Genomic DNA, 20216 nt, shown 5'->3' with positions numbered 1-20216 from the left:
TGAGCTTTTTACCCTGTTGGTTGTGCACCATGCAAAAGTCTGAAATTCCATTTTCTGAATTTGCAAGTTTGGACATGGATGAACATTACTTATTTTGGATTTCTTAAGTATGTAACCAACCACAGTACCTTGAAGTTGTTGAGACGCAACCTTTTTTTGTCTCAGATGGCCCATGTACATGTAGTTACTCTGTCACATGATATATTCAGTACTAATATCTTCCTATTTCAATGTACTGACCTAATGCAGCTGCTAAATCTCCTTGGTTTGTGTTCTTCCAATGATATTCATTAAAGATTTATTTCTGGGGTGTTATTCACTTGACATCGGAAGGTTACTTGCATAATTTGACCAATGATACTTTTATAGTAGTTCCATAGACATTAGACAATATGAATAGTGCTGGCCCCCATGATGCAGCAGCAACAGTTAGTCCCCAGGGTGGTATGATATTTTCATTCAATCCATCCAACCCAAATCTAAATCTCCTGTAGTATCTAAGCCAAATTTAACAGCATAATTTACTATGAAAAATGTCCTTGTCAATCCCATTTATAGATGGCAAGCTGCTGGCAATGGAAGCTTTGAAAACTTCAGAAGCTGTTGTAGTCAGAGCGAACACCCAGCAAACATCCCCCCAAACCAATGAGCAGTTGCTTAGAAGGGGAATTTCATCATATAGTTGCCGCGACAAAATGCAACAAACGATACTGAATTTAAAACAGAACCAAGCTAAGCCTCCACCACTTAACCCTGCCTGTACTATAGATTAAGCAGGCCCAAAAACCAAGCGAATATGACTAGCCCAAAACTACAAATTACCTGTATACAGTATGGAATTGGAAATGGCATTACCAAAGAAACAAAAAGAAACACAGGACAAATCATACACATACCTTTCTCTTATGCCCACACTCTATACAGTTCTCCTCCACATTAGAAAATTGCATCTTCTTCTGTTTAAGTTCAAGTTCAACCATGATTGCCAACAGGGTAAAGGAACTTGTACCAGAACTTTAAACTCAGTACTATACAGCTCTAGAAACACCACAAAGAGTAATAAGCAAACTCCAATTATACCTGACCAACAGATATATCATCTGGTACGCTCCCGTCATCTGGCACACCGTCAGTGCCACTAAGACAGGGCACACCGTCAGTGCCACTAAGACAGGGGATACAAAGTAACCTGATACATTGAAGGTTGCCCCAGGCCAGATGATGGTTCTACACCCAACCGTAATCTGTTTTCAGAACCAAGCAGATATTGGAAGGATGCCCCAACCACACCAAAACAGGGTCAACCTATACAGTATCAAGTTCAAGCACTAGGAGGCCCAAAATCAAACCTCACCACTAGGACACCACCAACAACTCACGTACCAAATAGCAACACAATGGCACCTTGCGTTCCGGAGATACAGCGCACGCCCCGTGCCCGCACAAAAGGTAACCTAAAATGTCAAGTTCAAGCACCAAGGGCGCCAAAATCAAAATTGAGAATTATTCAGCCACCGCCAACACATGTGCCAAATATCATCGCGCCCGCACCAACCGTTCAGAAGATATAACTACGGAAATACCCCTCCCGGACACAAAATTCGACCTGCCGCGTCAAGTTCAAACGCGACAAGGCCCAAAGTCAATCCTAGGCAACAGGCAACAACTTCCCACACATGCACCAAAAATCGTCGCAATGGCGCGTATCGTTCCGGACACACAGCGCCAAAAGTGCCCCCAAAACACCAAAAATGCCACCTGCAACGTCAAGTTCAAGCGCCAGGAGGCCCAAAATCAAACCTGAGTGTCAAGCTACCACCCCCAAACCACGTACCAAAAATCGTCGTGCTCGCATCATCCGTTCTCGAGATACAGCGCCCTAAATCCCCAGCTTCCAAATTTTCCCACGCCCGTGAAAACCATACCTGCATACATGCAGGTAACAACCCGAGTTCACTGCGTGACAGGCCGTTCAGTTTAATATTGCCGGCGTGTCTGTGAAGCTACTGTCAAGGTGGTATTTCACTGCACTTGGTGCACCGGTGCGGCACTGCCGGGTTCGTTCACTGCGGCACTGCCTTGTTATTTCCGCCGATTTTTCATAATTCAGATATTGTGCAATACGCATAAGTATGACTTAGAAGACAACAAAGTACACAAAACGTAAGAAAATTCGTTCTTTATCTCTGAAGTTCGCCGCACCGGTGCCCCAAATGCAGTGAAATACCACCTATACACCGAATAGCGGTCATGGCGGGTATACAAATACGGATGAGAAATTGAAATGAAACACACATGCCTCATATTGACCAGAAATCAAGCGAGCAAACTCTTCCACCTTTACAGTAAATGCTTTGGGCAGCTTAGACAGTTAAGTTCATGCTTCAATATCACCCAGTCAGATCCTATTTGAACACCCGTCAACACGTGTTCATGTGGCAAATCTAAGTGTCACAACCGTCCTACTCAAACGCTAAATTTTGTTAAGGTTGGGTCACATATGCGTACATATTCAAGTCCGCTTGAGGTAACGTAAGGTTACCAGTTTACGTGCAGAGCTCTTAGTCTCTACCAGGCTGCACAGGTCGCGGGAAAAATTAGTACAAATTGGACAAATATAGATACATAACATGCCAGATGTGCTAGCTGACCGAGAAGTATGGTTAGCTACCCAGCTAACTCGTCCGACATGTTACCTGTTTACGTTTGTCCAATTTCTATTATTTTTACAACGACCTGTGGAGCCTGGTGGAGGCAAATACTCCTATGCGCGCCAAATACGGACTTAAATATATATGCAGGTGTGACCACACCTTTACCGAATTTGGGGACAGGCACAGAACATTTCACACAGCCTTCAAGGTCAGTGAGGGAGAGATCTGACTTGATCATGAGCTGACAGAGGATCTGGCTAGCTGGCTTCACCTGACAAGCTGTAATGGACCGATCCTGTCGAACGCCATATGGGACAAATAGAACCCCCTATTCTATATCGAACACCTCTGTCAAGTCAGCCCCAGTGGAACAGAAATGGCTATTTTTGACGGAGGTGTTCGAAATAGAACCATGATCGAGCAAGGGGCGGGGTTTTGGGATCGGTCCATTGTGGTGACTGAATTGTTACGCTTTCGGCTGCTAATTTAAATTCCACGTCTTTTCAGGCGGCATTCGTTTATCGGGCGTGGAATCCCATCCGCAGCTTAAATATCTTTCAAGTTGTCAATCAAACACTAATGTCGTGATGGATCTTTCATAAACATAATAGGTGTTGTGAGGAAATAACGAAAGCATTGACATTGCCTGTAACGTTGATTTGCGTCATATCAATGATTGGCGACAGCATATTTTGCATATCCTAATGAGAACGAGCTATGCATCATTTAGACATATCAATTTACGTGGCATCAGCAAATCAGGCAACTATTAATGTCCAAACCAAAACGCTAATTGCCAAATAGCCTTAACAAACATATAAAGCATTTTTCAAACTTCCTCAAATAAATGACCATATGATTTCATTTTCTGCATGCAATGTGGATATAACGTTATCACAGTTAACAAACATTTGAAAAAATATCGCCTGTTCTACAAATAAACAATGTTCATTTTATCCTGTTTGATGTAAATTTGCTTCTCTGTCCAGACAAATCAGAGTTGTTTTCGTCGGTTGCAAGTCCTCTACAGTGAACCGTGCTGACGTCACTTCTATTCATTTTTGCGTGCCGAATTTTTAGCTCTCTTAAACGAATATTGTGCTACTTTTATACTGAACATGGGTGTCCATTGGCTGTTAAAAGCTGAATATGTCACTTTGCGTCAAAATGAATATACTTTTTTTAAGGATATGAAAACCCCCCAAAAAACTCATGCACTGGAAAGAGTAAGAAATGTCTACTGCGTGAGTTAGATATGTCAACAGATAATTGGAAATATCAGAATTAATCTGTTTTATATCATATTAAAAACAAGAGGATTTTTGTCGTAAAAGCTCCATGTGACTGCAATGTTTAAGTGTAAAAAAAGCATGAAGAAGCTAATAATGATATAACAGGACCAAAAAACTCCTACGACAACATTAAGCCTCGATGACAGGCACTTCTTTGGCACAGGAAGGGTCCGATAGAACACACTAAAGCTAACAAGATACGAGAAGAGACAGAGAGAACAACAAATGATGATCCAGACTAGACAACCACTTCGCAGCGAGATGCTGCTACCGTTGCGACCGCTACACCGAGAGAGAGCCGAAACAGGGACTTCCTGGAAATAGCAAGGGTATAAGGAGACAATAGGTACTTTTATACGTACCCGGCTCTACCGTTAATATATTGTATACATTTCAGATTCAGTTACACGGCCTTTGAAAACCTTCCTTTATAATCAAAGGCCTTGAAATTTTGCTGTCTTTGTGTACATGCACAGACCACATGAAACCGTTACCACCATCAAATAAAAACCAAATGCGTACAATATACACGTAAGAAAATGGTAACAATATCAAGAACAACACCTACATCTTCAGTAGTATAGAGACCACAACAGAAACGTTACTGACCTACATTGCAGTTCCCCACGTGTAATAATCGCAGAGGAGGATATCTCGTTTCATGCTAGCACCTATACTCGCTGGTTGAACACTGGCACCTAATCGTTGATCATAGCAGGGAAATAAGTACATGCATATGGGACGTACCATTCGTACGGAGAGGGGGGGGGGTAGTTCTGACTACGAAACGTCAAAACCTTATTTGGTTTACCTTCCGATTTGTGTTTGAAATTCTGCTTTTTTTCAATGATTTTTTAGTGGCGAGGAATCTGTGACAGAGGAAGGGGTAGAGAGGGGGAGAGGGTAGAGAGGGGGTATTGATGGCTACACATATCATTGTCTAGGTGCCTTAAGATTTGACCAATTTCCAGGAAAACAACTTCATATATATATAGACCACTTGTGTAATTCAAGAAGATGGCTCAGACATCACGTGCATTTTTCCAGGAAAAGAGTGCTTGTAGGATATCAGTGAGCGGATGTCAGTGGGCAGAGGGACAGACATCGTACATAACAGTATTCACATGCATGTAAAGACAAGTCTAGCACGACAAGCATGCGTTACTGCCTTTATCATAGACACCTCGTCTTCAAATGTTGCCTCTACCTGATATTTTGTAGATCGTGATACAGTAGAAGCCGCTTAATTGCACGGCCAATTTGCCAGTGAATTCTGTGCAATTATCCGGCTGGTGCAATAATGCGAAGTTATATAGATGGACCACACTGGTTTGGGATTCCGTGCAGTTAGCAGAAGTGTGCGTTAATACGTTGTGCAAATAACTGGCTTTTACTGTACGACAGTAATTATCTCCATGAAAAAATGGAGATATAGTTTTTGGTGTGTCTATTTGTGTGTCTGTTAGTGTGTATGTCTGTTTGTGTTTACACATTTTGTGCTCAAAATAGCTCAAAAAATGCATTACGATGATAGTTGGTATTTGGGTAGGCGTTGGGAAGACAAAGGTCAATTTTGGTCCTCCTGGTATGTGACCTTGGTACTGCAGCAGAAATTCCTTCTTTTGACCTGGATGTGCTGTGGTCTTGTTGCCCTAGGTGCGGTCATAGGTCTGTAGGATTTGAACCACCCACACCGGAAAGGACCCTGCTCTTTTCGATAGGAGTGATGGGGTCTTTAACGTGCTCGAGGTGTGAGTGGCTCTCCTCAAACACGGGACCTCCATTAGCTAGACTAAGTGCGTTTACACCTTGAGGCGCTTTACCAGCTATACAAACATTTAAACATGAATAAAACATTTGAAAGGCAATGCACAACATCTGAAGGGATAGTTGGTCTTTATTTAACTTCGGATAAATTCTAGAAAAACACAGTGACTCTTCGATCTGAAATCTCCCAAAGTTTGGATTCGTACAATAAAAATATGAGATACATGTTCGACGTGAAGCAAGATTGTCAGGCAAGATTTGTTTGTGCCCTTTCGAAAATTGTCTGCGCTGTATGTATAGATATTCATTTTGTACACTACTCCACGTAGAGTATTATATGAATAACCACTTGGGGCTGGTTAGTAAAGTGTAGGCTATGTAATCTTTGCATGTGTTTCTTTTTTACACCGTCAATTGCGACAGAGTTTTCAGCTATAACTGCCTTTATGTGTGGAGTTTTTTTTCTAATACGTCTAGCTGGATGTTTAAATTTTATTTGTTCTTGTTTTTCCGTAGCTAATTGAATTCTGTTGAGTGACAGTTTGTGAGGCTGAAGAGAGTGTAACTGACAGTTTGATCTATTCGCTGAAACGTCAGCAGGCATCTTTGGGTATGAAACTACGTGTTCTGTTTAAAGGACACCAAGAATGAGGTGAATTCTTTAGATATAATATCTTACGTATGAAATCATTCACATTTCCTAACTCACTTACAACAGATTTCAAGAAATTGCCGTTAGGAGATACGTAGATATGAAAATATATCTAGTGTGACGGTACTCACATAAGTCAGCCAGACCTAAAAGTTTCATCTTCCTTGTGGCAAAAATGGGTACATAATTTGATTTCAAATATTGCTTTGGGCATAGAAAAGATACAGATGCCTGTGTTGAGCCCTACCTAACTGTAACATGATATAACGTATCCTACGGATCTAATATTTATAATGTATTCGATTTTTACTTTGTAGTTGACTGCACCAAAGATTGCTTTGGGCATGGAAAAGATCCAGATGCATAGGCTTAGTCCTTCCTAATTGTAACATGATATAACGTATTACTATTCGATTTTGTAGTTTGTAGTTGACTGCATCAAAGTCACAGTACGTTTTGTTGACTCAATGAAGAATCTTCTTTTGATATCAAACATATTCATCTTTTTATTAACGATCCAGACATTACGTCACGCTAACATTCATCTTGCAACAGCGCTGCTTTTGACTGCATCAAAGTCACAGTACGTTTTGTTGACTCAATGAAGAATCTTCTTTTGATATCAAACATATTCATCTTTTTATTAACGATCCAGACATTACGTCACGCTAACATTCATCTTGCAACAGCGCTGCTTTCAGACATACTAGTTTGTAAGGCAACAGCAAGTAATGGATGGCATCAGCGCGCTCATGAACTTCGCCTGATTTCAGAAAAAAAAATTTCCTCTTTTACCCCTCCGGGACATTCTATTTCTTTTGACAAAGTCAAAATCTTAGATACAGAACAGGATTTCTTTACTCGAGGCATGATGGAGGCAGTACACATCAGAGCCCATCGGCCCACCCTCAACAGAGACGGGGGGCGACATAGACTTTCTTATACTCATGGCCCCATCCTCCAAAAGTGGTGTGTTCCTGACGTCACTGCTGGAGATAGAAGGGTCATTCTGTGAACAAGGTCGGCGGAAATCGTCCGAAAATTTGGAAGGGTAAGTCCCTATAGTTTAATTTCAGTGTTGGAAGGAAAGTGTTAGCTTATTTTTCTATAATGTATATTCTACACAGATGAACTTTCATGTTAAGATTTCCTTCTTTCTTTCCAATGGCGTCTATTCTAAAAATGTAGCCATCTTGTTTTCTAGCCTCCTATCTTGTTTTTTTTACCCACCCATCTCGTTTTTTTACCCACCCATCTCGTTTTTTTACCCACCCGTCTCGTTTTTTAGCCATTTTTCGCCCTATCTCACTATTTTGCAGTCTGCAGAGGATGTCATCCAGAAGATAAAGCTACTTGCGCCTAACAATAAGTTCATAATTCATGAATTCACAACCAGCGGGAGGGTGGCCAACCGGCAAACATCAGTCAGGCGTCAATGGTCTACTGACGTCATCATGACGTCACAGGTTGTCTGATGTGCCAACTTTACACGACTGAGGGCACGAAAGCACTTTGATCAAAATTGCACGTGGAGTCTGCAATGTGCAATGTACTGGTGAAAAACTTATTTTCTTGTTGGACCGGTCCTCTCAAAAAACGGGCCAGAAAAATCAGTGGGCCGGATTTGGGACCGAGTAAAAAATGACCAGATTATATGAAGTTTCTACAGACAACCTTATTCACAGAGTTTACATGAAAATAAGATTCTAAACCCAGTGGGAGTCGGATACTCCCCTGATTATTTCTTTGTAATTTGTAGAAAATTCGACGATTGTTTTGAATGTTGCCCATTCACAAGTGTTCTCAGACAATAAGGTTCAGGTTCAGGTCCGGACCTGGACCTGATCCTCTGGACCTGAACTGTACCTGCACCTGAAATTTCTATACCGGTAACCACCCTTGTTTGAACCTGAAATATTTTATTGAATATCTTTATTGCAAGTTCATAACAAACAACAAATTATTTCTCAAATTGCTGATGCGTCGATGCCACTGCTGGTACGATCCATAAAGATATAGCCCATGTTCTAGTTTCATTACAACCTTAATGAAATCATCGTCAAGATACCCGTTTTGGTTCTTTCCTTGATATATGCTTTACAACAAGCAACAAATTGAACTGAAAATGCAGCAGTCTCACTCATCCCCACTTGTTTCTGGTGGGAAAATGGCACCTAAACAATTCACCACATGATACAAACCGTACCCTATGCCATACATCATGTAATACAATACATAGCCTATGCTATACACCATATAATACAAGACGTGCAGAAGTGTCCAAAAGAATATAACAATACAAGCTAGTATTATTTGCCAGTTCATCAGCACAATGATGGCCAACAGTGGGGCTGGTGTGCCTGCAACATAGGAACTAAAACAATATGCTGAAAACATGGCCGCCCAAATGACGACCGCGACGCCAGTAGATCCGTTCCAGAGTCCAGCCCAGACGTTTTGTTTCCATGTTTGGTTGGAGATTTCCTTCCACATCGACTTGTACTCGCGAAGTTTTCGCTGCCTTTTGTCTGCGTCCTGCTGGGTGGCGCTGCTTCCCGAATCCGACTGTTCCTGGCGTTCGTTATCATACAATACCTACATGGACGAAAGAAAAGAAAAGAAAAATATCAATAATGGAATTAAACAATTTGAACATTTCTTTATTCAGGAGAAGCTCAAATCAGCCAACGGGCGTTTGTGCAGAGATTCATTGTCATTCATTCGTACAATAGAAAGACAAATTTTGGGCATGTCTGACAGCATGTAGTCAAGCAAAGAACTTTCCCAAATTGTCATGAAAGCTTATCCATGTTGATAGTAATCACAGTGCTAAACTTTCTACCAACACAATGGTACACACGTAAACAACTTTCAATCGGTCAAACGTGCCATGAAGTTTATATCGCCCACTGTCTCTCTTTAGTGGTGGTTTGACTGCCCTGGTGTATATAGCCTCTTATATATCTCTCACAACGTAGTATAATCGTTTTCATGGCTTTCAAGAAAACCTATGAACTTACAAGACAAAAGACAAAATCTCACTTATTTAGTCATTTTGCAGTCCTTACCTGATATATCATCTCGTAAATCCACATCTTATTGGTCAGAAGGAACAGAAGATTTTGAAAGACAGGAAACAGCATTCCTGCTGCGATGATCACACCACTGAAAAGAAAAAAGTTTCAGGATCGTTTGAATACTAGTAATAACAAAAATTGAGAAAGCACTGCATTTTGTTCAATGTCAAAAATAGGACGTTTGATATGAATGTTAAAGTACACGTATGTAAAGTTGATGAATTTCTGATGCCTATTTTACCTCCATAACGTGACATTATAGTCCCCGTGCTCGTTCTCCATGTGAATGACGTAACCCAGTTGGGCCATTATCAGCACGAACAGGAGCATGTTTTGCAGCTGTTGACCAATCAGACTCGCCAGGACATCTCCGCTCCACCAGGAGTAGCCGTGTCCGTTACAGGCACGGCGATTGGCGGTGCTGTTGGGAGGGAGACGGTTGTTCAGGGTTACATTTCCAAACCGGTGCATGCCCGTCTGGGCAGTTTTCGGGAACGAAAAGTATGATATAAAAGACCACAAAACACATGACACGTAAAAGCTAGTTGTCATCGTCGATGCCGACGGACGAACAGGTAGTTCTCAACAACACCGGTACTCCTACTCTCTGTAATAGTTTAGCTCTAGTGGTCATGTATACCAACTTACAAGCTTAGCCTGTAAGAGTAATGCTAATTCATCTTGTTTAGCAAAGACGGTTGTCAAGACCCTCTATTATCTCTATGTAAAAATATTGTTATCTTGTCAAATTCCATTTAGTAGTGTCATCCAGAGTTAGCCATTTGTAAATAGTCACAAGCTAGTGGGGCAAGTCTGTCTTTTCGTTCTGAACATCCAAACCAAAAGATAAGACAAATAAACAACCCTATTGATGAAATTAGAGAAAAACCTCTTCCTGTCTCAGGGTACATGTGCATCACTGCTAATTGGACTAAGGAAGACAACGTGGTGTCAGAAGTGGGATACAAATCCCCGCCCCAATCATAAATGTGTAAAATACCTTCCGAACTCCTTGTGGATGGTTCGTTTGACAGACATGAGCACGTAGATGCGCACCACGTACGTCTGGGTCAGCTCGAGGACGAACAGGAGAAACAAGATGGCGCCCAAAATGGAGTCAAGTGCCTGAAAAACAGTTGGTGAAATTGCAAAGGGTTCTAGCTGTTCTCCCCGCTGGTTATTCGGCCTAGTGCTTAGCCCGACACAATACCAAAAGTCAAAAAGAAACAGATCAAGCTATTCAACGAACAGTACTTACCCGAAAGAAGTATTGTTTCTCTACGACGAACTCGTACAGATCTACTATGACGATTGGATAGAGCAAGAACTCGAGGAAGAATGTCTTAATGATTTCCCAATCTCCTCTGCCACCGGCCAACTTGTTCAACCTGTATGACATAAAGATATTCAAAACGTAAACCAAAGTTAAGTTATTCTGTCAATAAAAAAACAATATATTGAAATTCTGACTGCCAGAAGTGGAGAATCTTTGTTGACAGACAGACTGACCCTATGGCTACTAGCTATGAGTGAGTGAGTGAGTGAGTGAGTGAGTGAGTGAGTGAGTGAGTGAGTGAGTGAGTGAGTGAGTGAGTGAGTGAGTGAGTAGTCGACTGACTGACTGACTGTATATGACTGACTGACTGACTAACTGGCTGACCAACTGACTGTCTGTCTGACTGACTGACTAACTGACTAACTGACTAACTGACTAACTGACTGACTAACTAACTGACTGACTGACTGAGATACAAAGCCACCCCACCTTCTTTCCCTCTGACACTTCCCGCGGCTCTGCCCTATCTCCAGCGCGTACGTCACCACGATGATGACCAACTCTAACACAGCGAACGCCGTGGCGGTTTTATCAAACAGTTCCGGCGTGTTGTTTGGGTCGCCGTAAGCGTTGATGATAGCGTAGATGAAGTTCATGAGGAACAGACCGTTTGCTACCAGCGCGAACACGGCCCTGAGGAGGGTGCCAAGGACTTTGCCTGTCTTCTCGATGACTTGGTTTTTCGCGTTGGAGAAGGATTTGTAGTTTTCACTGATTGATCTCTGCTGCACCTAAAAAGGCAATATCGTATAAGCTGTAAGTAATATAAGTGTTAACGTTATATGAGTAAGATCATAGTAGAGAAACAATGCTTTAAAGGTATACATCTAAATGCTACTCAGCGCAAACGCAATGGTTTGTTCAATTCATGTAGTTCGTTCATGGACTATCTATCATAAGGTACGAATACAACTCTCTATCGGTGATACTTGCAGTTCACAACTGATATGTTTACGTGTATAGTCCCATGATACTTTGAAGGTATGAATTGCCACCTGCACTACATGTAGATCACACATTAGTCTACAAGCTGTATTGTCGTACTAACTTGTGTAGGTCGGACGAATGTAGGGATGTCAGGAAGTTCGATGGGTGCTGGCGCTTCACGGATGAACCCCTGAGCCTGTAGAAAAACAAAACATGTATGCATGGAATGTATGTGTATGTATGTATGTATGCAGAAATTGTATAATAGGATACCTGGAGAATTTGAATGGTTTGACAGTTAGGCAGTATGACTCATGGTTGCACCTACACAATGTTGTCACACGTGAAGCATTTTAATGCAAATGGCAGATCAGTAAATGTTATAGCCTATAGTTTAGGTATGAGGCAAGACGGAGAGCGAGATTTATAAATCACAGCAATGTCAGGAAACAGCTTAAGTCATTTGACACTGACCTGTGCGCCTTGAGAGGAACTTAGTTCTTGTAAAGATGGTTCCTGTCGGAGAAGAATACATCTGTTTAGTCAATGGTATGTCAGAACTCATTACATGTGTGTATTATTGCCTACAATATATATACATTTGAATGAAGAGACTTTAAATGCTCGTACCAGTTTGGCGCGAATGACATAAAAGTCACATTTAGCCGTGGGCCAATATAATGGAGCACTGTCTAATTATAGTAAATGTAAATTTTTAATAGTCTTGTCGGTCTACTACAGTACCTTGTGGGCTTTGAGAGGTTTGGCTTTAAATTCAAACAGCACCATGCACAGACACGAACTTCCAACGATGGCCTTTGTGCACACATTGGTGGTGAAGTAAAGCACTCTCAAATCCCAACAATGAAGTCCCATATCACTTTTTGAGGCTTCATGAGTATGCAGGAAGGCCTTTTACCTCCCCAATCGATGCACCCATGTTTACACTTGTGTACACTGAGAAACCTAGCACAACGCGCCTTTCTCTCGAAAAAAAAACGTTTAGAAAGGAAATCTAGGAATAAAACCCTAGATTGACCTCTCGATCTTGTGCACCGGCCTAGCTACTCAACCATTCGAGGCCTCAAATCATGTGGACCACTTCTATTGGCCCTCGGGACAAACCCAGTGACACCTCATTATTTAAACCGAAGTTGGTAAATTTGGTAAAATATGCCTGTCAGAAACCCCTTGCCATAGCAATACGAAAAAACACAAAGTCATAATTTTATCGTAGAATAGTTGCCGACAATATTTTAGGAAAAGTCACCAAGTTAAGTAGTCCTAGCACACGCCCCTAGATAGAGTTAAAGTTTGCTTAAGTGCAGTGTTGTAGAATCGATCTGGAGGTAGTTCGAAGTTTTACTTACCACTGGGATGGTGACGTCAGGCTGCACCTTGTTGTGTTTCTTGACGGACATCGTGACAAACCGAGGAGGGTCCAGGAACACTTCTTCCCCCGCCTGCCCCTCTCCTAGATCAGCTTCAGTATCCATGCCAGGCAGTTTCTCGCCATTTGAGGTTTAAGACATGAAATCTCACCTCTAAGCACGGCTTACCCATTTTAAACAAGTTAATCCTAGTTCAAAGTCCACTGGTTTGTACAAAGATTACAATTTCGCTGAAGTTAGGAAACGAGCATAGTTGTTCAGAAAAAGCCTAGATACTCCTACGTCCTATAAAAGTGGTAGCTACACTGAGAAGTAAGCTTTTACAAGGTCAGCATGCAACGCCAAGTTTGTTATGTTCACAGTCGTGGGATCCATGGCGACTTTTTGTACCGTCTAGAACACAGCACTGCCTCCCGTGGAAGCAATTAATTTCCTTTATGCCTCAATAGTCGTCAAGTTGTGTGCCCGAACCTTTTGAATAAAGCAGGAATTCCCGTTACAAAGTAGTTGTTGATTGTATGAAGTTATTTGCTTACCCTACAGTTTACACAATTGTACCTGGTTACCTCTTTGTTCCACGGGTATTGTGAAAAGTGGTCTACGAGGACTTTTGTTACCAGCATGGCATTGTTGTAACGTTTGCACGGTCACTGGAATTTGTGGCCACCAATGTGTTCCTCTTTAGATACATTAGTCAAGACATGGTGACTACTAGCAATTCCTAACATTTTAAAGTAAAAACACTTGGTACTATATTTTTGATCACATGACTTTTATTGACTTACACCCTCATAAATTCGGGCCATGACAAAAGTTGATATTTATCTTATTCGAACTAAATGGAGTGAAAATGGCAAAACGTGTGAAAGAAGTTATGATAACAATGTCTAAGGAAAGCAATAGAACGTCTATCATTACGTAGGTAAATGTAGCTAAAACCTCGGACTTGTTGAGCAAAGCGGCAGCTTCTTTCGAGAACTTTGTTTAAATTTTGTCATAGCTGTCTTGCTTCCGGCAGGGACTTATGACAAGCACAGCTCCATCCTGTAGAGGGGGGATATAAAGATGAATTTCGTAGTTTGTTAATTTGAGTACATTTTTAGCGCATATTTTAGCCTGACTTTAAGTCTACCAACTAAGATAAGCAATAAGTGATTAAACTGCAATGTCGCATATAGTTTTTTTTTCATCCGACTCTCTCAGTAGAACAAAACATAGCGATCGTGACAATGAATGAAAAGAAAAGTTTAACGTGACAATCTAACACCTGTATATCATATGTGCGTACGTACCTTGTAAGAGAGTAAAGGCATTACATTAACAAATGGAGATCTTATTATAACAAAGGAAACAAAAGTCAAACGAATATACTAACCTTGACGAGTATTGGTAGATCCTTCCAGAACTCGACATTGGGGATCCGCTCCGCTCCTGACGCCTTCTTCACCAGGGACATGAAGATGATCCCACCCACCAGGTACACTACCAGTACCACCAGTACTCTGTAGGGATACAGCATTTAAAAGTTAGAGACTTAGATGTTTTGTTATCTCCAAATGGAGATATTGTTTGTTTGGGGTGTGTCTGTCTGTGTGTGTGTGTGTGTGTGTGTGTGTGTGTGTGTGTGTGTGTGTGTGTGTGTGTGTGTGTGCGTGTGTGTGTGTGCGTGAGCCCGGATTTTTGTAGTCAGCATAACTCAAGAACCTTTGATGCCGATTACGATGATATTTGGTATGTGTAGGTGTTGAAAAGATACAAGTCAAGGTCGATTTGGGGCCCCTTGTATGTGACCTTGTTACTGCAGCAGACCGTTTTGTATCTTTTGTCCTGGACATGCTATGGTCTTGATTTTGTGGTGGACCCCTAGTTTTGATTCGTTTTGATAACTTTTTTTGTCGACCTTCTCATACATTCGCACGCTCGTATCGCAGGATGTCATCTATGTAACCAAATTCAAAACAATAGATTGTGTAGAATATCATTGTGTTGAGCATGCAAATACCGAGACATCTAGTCTTTATTTAAACATTTAAAAAAGAATTACCACATTTGTCAAATGCCATGGGTATTCTTCAACGAGGCTGTTATGGCATTACTTACATGATGACGAAAACCCATCCGCCACTGATCCCTGAGCTGTTGCAGCTAGCCGACGCTCCTGGGCATGCGCACGGACTCTTCAGCTCGAATTTCTTCAGGGAAAAAGGTAAAACATCACGTGACACGTATATACGATAGCATACGTCTATGCATACGAATCTAATTGCTAATATATGTGTGTTGCGTTTATATTTTTTCTATGTATAGTCTGTGGAGCAGTTATAAACATGGTGTGCCATTAAAACACTGATATCAGGTAAAACCATTCGAAGTACACTAGTTATATACAAGGAACAGATGAAAAACTGTTTATTCTTTTGACTAAGATACACTATCCTATATTTACAACGTTATCGATATCTGTCATTTTGTATCAATGTTATCGTAATGATGAAACATCGTAAGGTTGATACGTACGTAGATGCTGACACTTGTATCTTCCCCCAGCACGGTGAACTGCGTTGCGCCTGACGTGCACGTTAGGGTAACCTCTGACTGTCTGAGGGGAAAGTTAGGACAAGTTGAAACACTAACGTCATATTATATAGTCATCGTTGTGTTTTATCTTCATTGTATAGCTGTGAAGATAGTTCTCATGAGCATAGAAGAGACAACATCAGTGTGATCATAAGACACTCCCCCCAACCATCAGACAAACCAGATGAAATAAGAATTTATATATGACCAAGCCTTACCTGTTATCAGGCGCGGGTCCTGTATAGCCAAGTTTCACTGTAGTGTTGTCTCCTGTAAACGCAGCAGAGTCCTGCGAGCCTAGACTGTACGTCGTCTGGCCGTCGGTACTCTTCTGACAAACCTGGTGGTGGTGGTGGGGCATTGTTTTATTGTTTTTGATAGGTCATGGAGCTCTGGTAATAATATACCAATTGCAGTTACATGTCAGAAGGCCAATTGCAAGTACATGTAACATATATAAAGTTACACTGGTAAATATCATCATAAGTTCGCTTAACATAACCAGGACGTGCCAAGGTTTCGCCAATATGTTAGATGCAAATTAAATGTTCTAGTGATGAAATGTTTTATTGCAAAGTCATGCCCATGGGGCTAATTGCAAGTTAACAAAATCATATACATGGAGTAATTGAAAACGAGTAAATAATCTAAATTCTAATGCCTAGGTTACACATAGCCGAATTTGGCTCCCGACTCTCTCCCGACTATGGTTTAGGAGTGATTCGGGATCTAGTCAGCTGTAGTCGGCTGGCGTTCGGCTGAGTCGGCTGGCGTTCGGCTGAGTCGGCTGGTGTTCGGCTGCCTCAGCCGAATGTTTTGAAATGTTCAAAACATTCGGCTCTGAACGGCGGGTCTGGAATGGGTCGGTTGGTGGTCGTCTGGTGTTCGGCATGGTCGGCTAGTGTTCGGCTGGTGTTCGGGAGTAACTCAGCAGTCAAGGTTTAAGTGCTTAACCAAGCCATAAACACTGCTAGATACTCCCAGCTTGTTTCCAACCTACCAACGATTCACCCCAAAACCGTAGACAAATCTCTGCTATCCCAAGCAAAATGACTATTACCAGGGCGTAGGCGAATCACCCCCGAACTTCACACGACCGGCATCCAGCCAAAAACAAAAAGAACCATAAATACCATATTAGAGCTATCTGTGATCCAAATTTGATCTTTTGGTGATGTTTACAAGATAGAAGAAAGGATTATTTTGATTAAAAATGAAAATGGCTACTTTTTTAAAAATCGCTGATTATGTCCATTTCAAGTCGTAAGAGGGTTAGCAATCGGTTGGGAATCATCATGACAGTCTGGCCATGGAGGCTGTGGCTAGAGGCCGGGATGGTTGGTAATAGGTTAGCTAGCATTTGGGACACAGTCGGGAGTAAGTCATTTACTGGTCGGGAGATGGTTGGGACATGTTCGGAACATGTTTGGCGCTAAAAGATAGGCGTGGTCAGACTGCTCCCGAACACCAGCCGACCTGAGTCGGCTGAGGGTCGGTTGGTGTTCGGGAGCTAAATTCGGCTATGTGTAACCTAGGCATTACATACAAAGATTAACTGATTGTATGTGCATACAGAATGTCGAGTACGATTCTAAAACCTACATTACTATTGCGGGGTTTTACTTCTTTTTTAAAATCAGTTGAAAATGAAATGTCCCACAATTTCTATGATAGATTGATTCGATGATCTTAGCAGAAGGTGTGTCTTTTGTGTGTTTAAAAAAATGAAAAGTTTGGTGTGATTTCGGACACTCTTTCAAACAGTGTGTTTCTTTCAGGGTTTTATAGCAGTATGCTACTCCTTAAGTCGTCGCATGATGACACTGCGGATGACATGCATGCGACCCACATATTTTTTTTTTTTTTCAAGTCATCTAGACATGCGACCCACATATTGCTTTTACGAGTATCTATTGTTGTTTTCCGAACACTATCCCACGTACCGCAACATCCGTGCAGGAACCCACGTCGGTGAATGGTTTGCACGGATTCCACGAGTACAAGAAGTCGTCTGGAAACTGGGTGGCCTTAAGGTCATGGTACCTACATCAAGGAAAAGTACAAGTCAACAACAGAAACCTTGGAAATCAACTTGACATTCTGTTTAGTTTGGTGCCCTTAACATCTGAAATTTATTCCGTATAGTATCTCTTCAATTTAGGTTCAGAAGGTAGACCCTTGGATCAGTCAATATAGTTTTATACGCCTAGTACCGACTGTGCTTAAAGTAATACCGCACGTATAAATATTACTAAATATATTCTACAACTTCAGAGTCAAAGTTCACCATTTAAAGGGGAGGGGCACATTTCTGTTACATGACATTCCGTTGCTACTATAGGTATCGTAATTGAATTTGTCACTATGATCTATTGTTTAAGAGCACACGTCAAGCTGTTACTATACTAAATAAACTCTACTATGATGAAAGATATCAGCTGCAGCTCAATACAACAAAACAAACCTGGTACTTACAGAGGGTTCCCAGAACCAATCGGTGCGAGGTTTATAACGCCGGTTGAAAGTCGACAGGAACAGCTGTCAATCTTCTGACACTGCGAGAACACGATCTTTGGTCCGACAAGAAGTACTACCAAGAGGGACAGGTAGAACGACCTCCTTATACAGCCGCCAAGTTTCATGGTGTCCCTACAAGTTAGCCACACAGTCTGGTATGTTAACCAAATATTTTACCCTCTTATACACCTAGAGCTAGATTACAATTTATCATTGATAAACTGCGGCGTGGGACCAATCTATGAACTGCTTGGTGCCCATAAAGGTGAAGTGTTTACTCCGCTACGCCTCTTGGGTAATGTTGGACAACTCTCACAAGAACAACACGTGAGGCACGGTGCTACCAAGGGTCATGTTTGTTCTGGGTTAGTTATTAACTTTATTGACATCCCCAAGAAATGTAAGGGCATAGTTTGTTTGTGTGTGTGTGTGTGTGTGTGTGTGTGTGTGTTTGGAGCTTGTTTGGTTTGTGATGGTATTCAATGTATGAGTAGGTGCTATGAGTACAATATTCAAGGTGAATTTTGGCTCCCTAGCGATTTTTCTTGATGCTGCAGAAGAGCTTCCAGTTTTTTTTATCTTTCATCCTGGACACGCTAGGGTCTTGTGTAGTATCTGTGCCGTGTTCGACAAGTTAGGGCACCAGCTACAGTGTGATCTACAGTTTTTGTTGCACTAAGTTAACATTGATAGCACAAGCAACGCCTATGCACAATAGATCACAAAAAATGCAAGACCAACAGATAAGTTTATTTCCATACAATCTGGAAATGAACTTTTGACATGCAAACGGTATACTTTGTATGCAGCAATTATGAAGTATATGCATTTTTCATAAAGATCTGTACATGTTGCTGTAATATTGCTAAAAGATTAGTTCATGTTTTGACATGAAGTCCAGAGTTACCACGATCATGTAACGGCTATAAAGTCAAATCGACGTTCAGTTGCGTCAAATGTCGCTGTAGCTTGAAGACTTGGAGCACGGGCTGAACAGGAGTTTTCCACCGTCCTGTAATAGAACAAACGACACATTCTGTAAAGAGCATATCAAAAGCCTATAAGCGCAACTGTAGTCTGGACTACTGTTAACCGTTCTTAAACTTTTGTTTGTAAAACTTCTGTTTTGATTTAATGATTCAATTTGTCAAACGTTGAAAACAAAACAAAAATTCTATGACAATTTTGTTTGCTTTTAAGATACTTTTTGTACGTCTTTGTGTATCGCTTTACTGTTAGCAAATAATGTCTATCGGTATGAATGCTTACTTTAGGTAGCGGGAACAGGTAATATTTCCATTTGCACGTTTTTGCAATCTAAACCTAATTTACATAAATGGGAACATTACATGCTCTCACTACCTTACTTTGACTAAAGCCGGTAGATCTCTCCAGAAGCCGATGTTTGGGATCCTCTCCATTCCCGTGGCGTTTCTAACGAACGACATGTACAGCACGCCGGCAATCAGGTACACAGATACCAGCACGATAAATCTGGAAAACACAAGAACTTGGGGTTGCATTCGTTGTGATTTGGATTGTAACGTAAAGCCAGGAGGTCCCGTCTATGAGAAAACTTTAGGCGTTTGCCTCAAGCGTCATACCTCTGCATGTAAAAGAAGTGTGTTTATCCATACTTACTGATTGTATTGTTCAAGAGTGTTCAGACCATTGCAGCAGCAGAACACAGTGGACTACACTAACATCAAGAGAAAAATGAGTGGCCCTGTGTGATCGGGCTATAAAAGCTAGCCGAAACGAAGCCACACTGCAATACGCGTCACCAGCATTACGGTTTGAGACAGAAGAAGAACTTTATTGCTGCACAATTACCGTTACGTAGTACTACAGGTACATATATCAATGTTGACTTCTTTGTTTATATGTTTCCTCAGAGAAATTCTGGCGAGGCTATTAGTAATTCCTTGTGTTGGATAATATTATCCATAATGTAATTTACCAACTTGAACACAGATGGCTTTGCATGCTAACTTTAACATGTAACACAGTTCTATGTTGTACTACA

General features: G+C 41.4%; 2 protein-coding genes across 2 annotated transcripts; both read right to left on the bottom strand.

Moving 5' to 3' along the window:
• Positions 1–8310: 8310 nt before the first annotated feature.
• LOC118424908 lies at positions 8311–13201 on the bottom strand. The gene is made up of 9 exons (XM_035833713.1): positions 13076–13201; positions 12180–12221; positions 11827–11901; positions 11208–11509; positions 10701–10830; positions 10443–10567; positions 9684–9863; positions 9434–9530; positions 8311–8960 (listed from the first exon to the last, which is right to left on the bottom strand). The coding sequence occupies exons 1-9, from the start codon at positions 13199–13201 to the stop codon at positions 8502–8504; spliced, it is 1536 nt and encodes a 511-aa protein (XP_035689606.1). The 3' UTR covers positions 8311–8501.
• A 646-nt stretch (positions 13202–13847) lies between these two features.
• On the bottom strand, positions 13848–16034 carry LOC118424907 (cation-dependent mannose-6-phosphate receptor-like). Its single transcript, XM_035833712.1, has 5 exons — positions 15892–16034; positions 15614–15695; positions 15197–15288; positions 14472–14598; positions 13848–14140 (listed from the first exon to the last, which is right to left on the bottom strand). The coding sequence occupies exons 1-5, from the start codon at positions 16032–16034 to the stop codon at positions 14081–14083; spliced, it is 504 nt and encodes a 167-aa protein (XP_035689605.1). The 3' UTR covers positions 13848–14080.
• Positions 16035–20216: the final 4182 nt, after the last annotated feature.

The sequence above is a fragment of the Branchiostoma floridae genome, chromosome 10 (assembly GCF_000003815.2).
Source record: "Branchiostoma floridae strain S238N-H82 chromosome 10, Bfl_VNyyK, whole genome shotgun sequence".
NCBI lineage: Eukaryota > Metazoa > Chordata > Leptocardii > Amphioxiformes > Branchiostomatidae > Branchiostoma > Branchiostoma floridae.
Note: the sequence above shows the minus strand (reverse complement) of the source record. Positions and strands in the feature narration are given on the sequence as shown.

What these genes read in the sequence shown, in the direction of transcription:
- LOC118424908 (XM_035833713.1), bottom strand. Translation starts at nt 13,201, where the DNA reads ATGGATACTGAAGCTGATCTAGGAGAGGGGCAGGCGGGGGAAGAAGTG. An exon ending in AAGTGTCAGAGGGAAAGAAG is followed by an intron (nt 10,831 to 11,207) that starts GTGGGGTGGCTT and finishes TATGTCATACAG; the next exon opens with GTTGAACAAGTTGGCCGGTG. An exon ending in TTTACGAGATGATATATCAG is followed by an intron (nt 8,961 to 9,433) that starts GTAAGGACTGCA and finishes TCGTCCATGTAG; the next exon opens with GTATTGTATGATAACGAACG.
- LOC118424907 (XM_035833712.1), bottom strand. Translation starts at nt 16,034, where the DNA reads ATGCCCCACCACCACCACCAGGTTTGTCAGAAGAGTACCGACGGCCAG. An exon ending in GGACCCGCGCCTGATAACAG is followed by an intron (nt 15,696 to 15,891) that starts GTAAGGCTTGGT and finishes CTTTCCCCTCAG; the next exon opens with ACAGTCAGAGGTTACCCTAA. An exon ending in ATACAAGTGTCAGCATCTAC is followed by an intron (nt 15,289 to 15,613) that starts GTACGTATCAAC and finishes TTTTCCCTGAAG; the next exon opens with AAATTCGAGCTGAAGAGTCC.